Source organism: Otolemur garnettii, unplaced genomic scaffold (assembly GCF_000181295.1).
Source record: "Otolemur garnettii isolate 467f Iridium unplaced genomic scaffold, OtoGar3 scaffold00021, whole genome shotgun sequence".
NCBI classification, from domain to species: Eukaryota; Metazoa; Chordata; class Mammalia; order Primates; family Galagidae; genus Otolemur; species Otolemur garnettii.
In genome coordinates, this window is record NW_003852416.1 from 16672625 (window position 1) to 16677119 (window position 4495).

Here is a 4495-nt window from a genome sequence, read left to right on the forward strand (position 1 = left end):
AAAAAAAAAAAAAAAAAAGCTAAGAAACCTTTCTCATGGTTTCCTTTCTCTTTCCTTTTTCTAGTTGCTCAAAATACAGTACTGTGTTTTGGCCCATCATATAATGACACTTTTCAGGACCCTTGTAAGCATTCTGCATGGAGGTATATTTCATTTTCACAAGTGGAGAGCAAATTAATGAAATCTAGTTGGGGAACAGTGGTTTTCTCTTTTTTGTATTAGTACAAGTTTCTTTAGAGCCAAGATTTCTACTTAAGATCTTTGAGGAAAGGAATCTGAATATGTTGGGGCTTGCAATTTGTTAAGGACTGATTTTGAAGTCTGAAATTTCAGCAAACAGCATGCTACTGATTTTTTAAAACCTCCCACCCCGAGTTAACATTAAGTGAATCAGACAATGTCATCATACATCATGTATAGACTTTGTTTTTTTTTTTTTTATTTTAGGTATATTTTTGTACAACGGGCATCCAATAAAACAGGTAGATATCTTAGGAACTGTCATTGAAGTAAATGAAAGAGATGCTTTCTACAGTTACGGAGGTAAGAATAATTGTGTCTGAAATGGAGTTTGTATAGAAGGTCCCCACTTGGCTGAAACCTGGACTTTAAGTCCCCCCTTTCAAAACAGCTGGGTACCCTCATGTAGCTCATGGACTTTCTTTGATGGAGCCCCAGCCATGGACAAAGTATCATGATCTAACAGGCGGGTGAAGTGGCTCATACCAGCACCCTGGGAGGCTTACGTGGGAGGATCCCTTGAGGTCAGGAGTACATGAGTAGCCTCAGCAAGGGTGAGATTGCTGCCAAAAATAGAAAAATTAGCTGCACATGGTGGTGGGAGCCTGTAGTCCCAGCTACTCAGGAGGCTAAAGCAGGATTGCTTGAGCCCAGGAGTTTGAGGTTTCTGTGAGTTAGGCTGACACTACTGTATTCCATCCAGGATGACAGAGAAGACTATCTCAAAAAAAAAAAAAAAAAAAAGGGTGGGAGGGTGGGGGATAAGTGACAAGATTATGGGCTACATGAGGGTTCCCAGCTGTTTTGAAAGACTGATAAATTTGGAAGCTAAGAGGCAGGAGAACTGTTACAAAATACAGCAGTCTAAAGTTACCAATGGACAGGACAAATACCTGATACTTGAGGGTATAGCTGTAAATAAAGTGGGTGGTAATATGTGGTTATATAGATTGCCTTAAAAAGAAAATATCAATAAAGTAACGTAATGGACAGTGAAAACTAAGATGGAAGAAAATGGGATGGAAGTAAGGGATTAGAATCTACCTTTCTGATATAGTATACACTGTTCTGGTGCTGGCCATACTAAATGCCCTTACTTTATTTAGCATTATACAATTCATGTATAAAGATTCATGTACTTGTACCCCCTAAATCTATTGCAATTAAAAAAAAGCAGGTAGTAATTTGAAAAATTCAAAAATAAAATAAAATTTAAAGACTAGATTAAGCTAAAGTAGACTCTTTAACAAGGAGATATGAAAAATCAGTTTAAAAGATTTATATCCAGAACATTTTTTTAAAAGACTTTTGATACTCAAAGGGATAAGTATCCATTATCAGAAAATTCTTCTTCCTTCATGATGTTAGAAACTAAAAGATTTCTGCAGGACACTGTATTTTCTTCATCAAGTTGACTGTAAGCATTTTTTTTTTTTTTTTGAGACAGAGTCTCACTATGTCACCCTCACTAGAGTGCTATGGCATCACAGCTCACAGCAACCTCAAACTCTTGGGCTTAAGTGATTTTCTTACCTCAGCCTCCCAAGTAGCTGGGACTACAGGAGATTGCCACAATGCCAAGCTATTTTTTGGTGCAGTTGTCATTGTTGTTTTAGCTGGCCTGGGCTGGGTTTGAACCTGCCAGCCTTGGTGCATGTGACCAGTGCCGTAACCACTGTGCTACAGGCGCAAAGCAGACAGTAAGCATTTAAATATATTGCCTTGGGCAACTCTAAAATTCTCTGTAGTTAAGAGGACAAACTGGAGATAGAGATATATAGGTTTTTGTTTGTTTGTTTGTTTTGAGACAGAATCTCACTTTCTTACCCAGGGTAGAGTGCCATGGTGTCAGCCTGGCTCACAGCAACTTCAAACTCCTGGGTTCAAGTGATCTTTCTCCTTCAGTCTCCTGAATAGCTTGGACTACAGGTGCCTGCCACAGTGCACTTGGCTAATTTTTCTATTTTTAATAGAGACAGGGTCTCACTCTTGCTCAGTGTGGTCTGGATCCTACCTCCTTGGCCTCCCAAAGTACTAGGATTATAGGCATCAGCTACCATTCTGGACCAACTTGGATTTTTTTTTTTTTGAGAAAGATTCTCACTATGTCACCCTCGGTAGAGTGCTGTAGTGTCATAGCTCACAGCAACTTCAAACTCTTGGGCTTAAGTGATTCTCTTGCCTCAGCCTCCCAAGTAGCTGGGACTACAGGTGCCTGGCACAAAGCCTGGCTATTTTTGTTGTTGTTGTTGTTGTTGTTGTCATTATTATTTAGCAGGCCCCAGCCAGGTTTGAACCCACCAGCCCCATTGTATGTGGCCAGTGCCCTAGCTGCTGAGCTACAGATGCTGAGCTGCAACTTGGTTATTTTATGGGAAGCTTAACTTTGAATTCCACACCTTTGTTGGATGGAATTGATCTTGTCACTTTCTTTTTTTTTTTTTTGAGGCAGAGCCTCAAGCTATCCCCCTGGGTAGAGTGCCATGGCATCACGCTCACAGCAACCTCCAACTCCTGGGCTCAAGCAAGTCTCCTGCCTCCGCCTCCCAAGTAGCTGGGACCACAGGCGCCCGCCACAACGCCCGGCTATTTTTTTGGTTGCAGCCATCATTGTTGTTTGGCGGGTCCGGGCTGGGGATTCGAACCGGCACCTTAGGTGTACGTGGCTGGCACCTTAGCTGGTTGAGCTATAGGCGCCGAGCCGATTTTGTCACTTTCTGTGGTGGTGTCCTGGATTTATATTCTTACTCTATTTGGGGAAAGATAGAAAAGCAATTGAACTTTGTGACCAAGAACATTTCATTGGCAGTCCCCACATGATTGATAATTTATAGAAACAACAGCATTACCTTTCCTCGGTGTGTGTTCATTTTCTTGAAGATGATTGTCTTGTGCTCATGAAATAACACATGAGACATGAGATTTCTCCTGCCTTCTGCTTTTTCCTAGCGTATATTTTTTAACTCTGAAATAGATCGTTGTGTCAGGCATTTCCATACTGAGTCTCTGCTTTATTTTTCCAAAGATATTGGTCCAGTTTTTCTCCAGACAACTCAACAAACATTTGCTATGTTTCTACAGTGTACCCAGCTGTGGGCAAGCACATTGTCTGTACTATAATAAAGTGATTCTTCTCTGAACATCAAAGATGAAATAATAATGTCTTTCAGTTTACAAAGCACTTTTATGTGCATAATTTCATGTTATTCTCCCCATAATCGTTCAAAATAGAAAAGAAAGATATTATTTCCGCTTTGTAGATGAAAGAACTAAGACTCAGTACTTTGCTCTGGGTTTAACTGATGGAGCTCTAGGGGTCCAATGTACTGTTTACTGACGCCAGTGTACTCTGTAGTCCTGTATAACTCAGTTTGATTTTTCGCTTCTCCTTCTTTCCCACCTCCCAAAATAAAATAAAATAAAATCAGCTGAGTCTGATTTTAGGTTTTTGTTTTTTAGATCAAGTTAAGTGAGGCTGTTTGAGGACTTTAGTCCTGGCCCTAGAACCAGGCTAGATATTAGGTGTGTGACCTAAGGAGGCTTCACTTAACCAAGTTTTCATTATGAAAAGATTAAGGCAGTAAGTTGGACTCTTCCTCAGTAAGCTTTTCTAAGTGGGTGTCTCGAGAGCCTGACACATGTGTGGGTGAGGAGAAGATGAAAGCATCTGAATGTTGGAGTAATGGAGAGTAGAAATGTTTTTGCCACTTTGCTTCTTGGGGAGACTGCCTCTCTCCCTGTTGTCCTCAGCCCAGCTTGGCCTTTGGTGACCTTCTAGGTGGCCACTCCCTCCTGCCCTGGGTCCTGCTTCCCCTGACTCATAACAGGTCTGTGCTGGGGGTGTTTCCTGCTCACATTGACTCATCCCAGGGCTGAAACAAAAGGCCGGTGGCTCAGGGGGTGCTGCCTAGCCTGGGAGGATGTTGTGCAGCCCTGCAAGGATGCTTCTCTTCCGGGGCATTCCAGAGGCCAGCCCTCAGGGAGCCACAGCCTGGGGAGTGCTGGGCGAGGTCAAACCAGGGAAGTCAGGGGAGTGAGTTGGTGGCAGTAGCCAGAGTATGTAGAACACCAACTTGGGAGGCTTACGTTAGACCTCACATTTTCTAGAACAAGTGTTCATATGCTAACTTTTTTTTTTTTTTCCTGGTGAAATTTTTTTCCAGTTTTTGGCTGGGGCTGGGTTTGAACCCGCCACCTCCGGCATATGGGGCCAGCGCCCTACTCCTTTGAGCCACAGGCGCCGCCTGCTAACTTT

The 4495-nt window shown here is 42.3% G+C and overlaps 1 protein-coding gene across 3 annotated transcripts in view; it reads left to right on the forward strand.

Annotated features, from left to right (window-relative positions):
* The window catches only part of STN1 (STN1, CST complex subunit), a 43758-nt gene that overhangs the window by 8567 nt on the left and 30696 nt on the right, over positions 1 to 4495 (forward strand). For 2 of the 3 annotated variants that reach the window (XM_023511781.1, XM_012803525.2), the window contains one exon: positions 448 to 543. The exons of the other annotated variant lie outside the window; for it this stretch is intronic. In XM_023511781.1, the coding sequence (XP_023367549.1) occupies positions 448 to 543 (96 nt within the window). The remainder of the gene's footprint in view (positions 1 to 447; positions 544 to 4495) is intronic. 3 annotated transcript variants of the gene reach the window in all.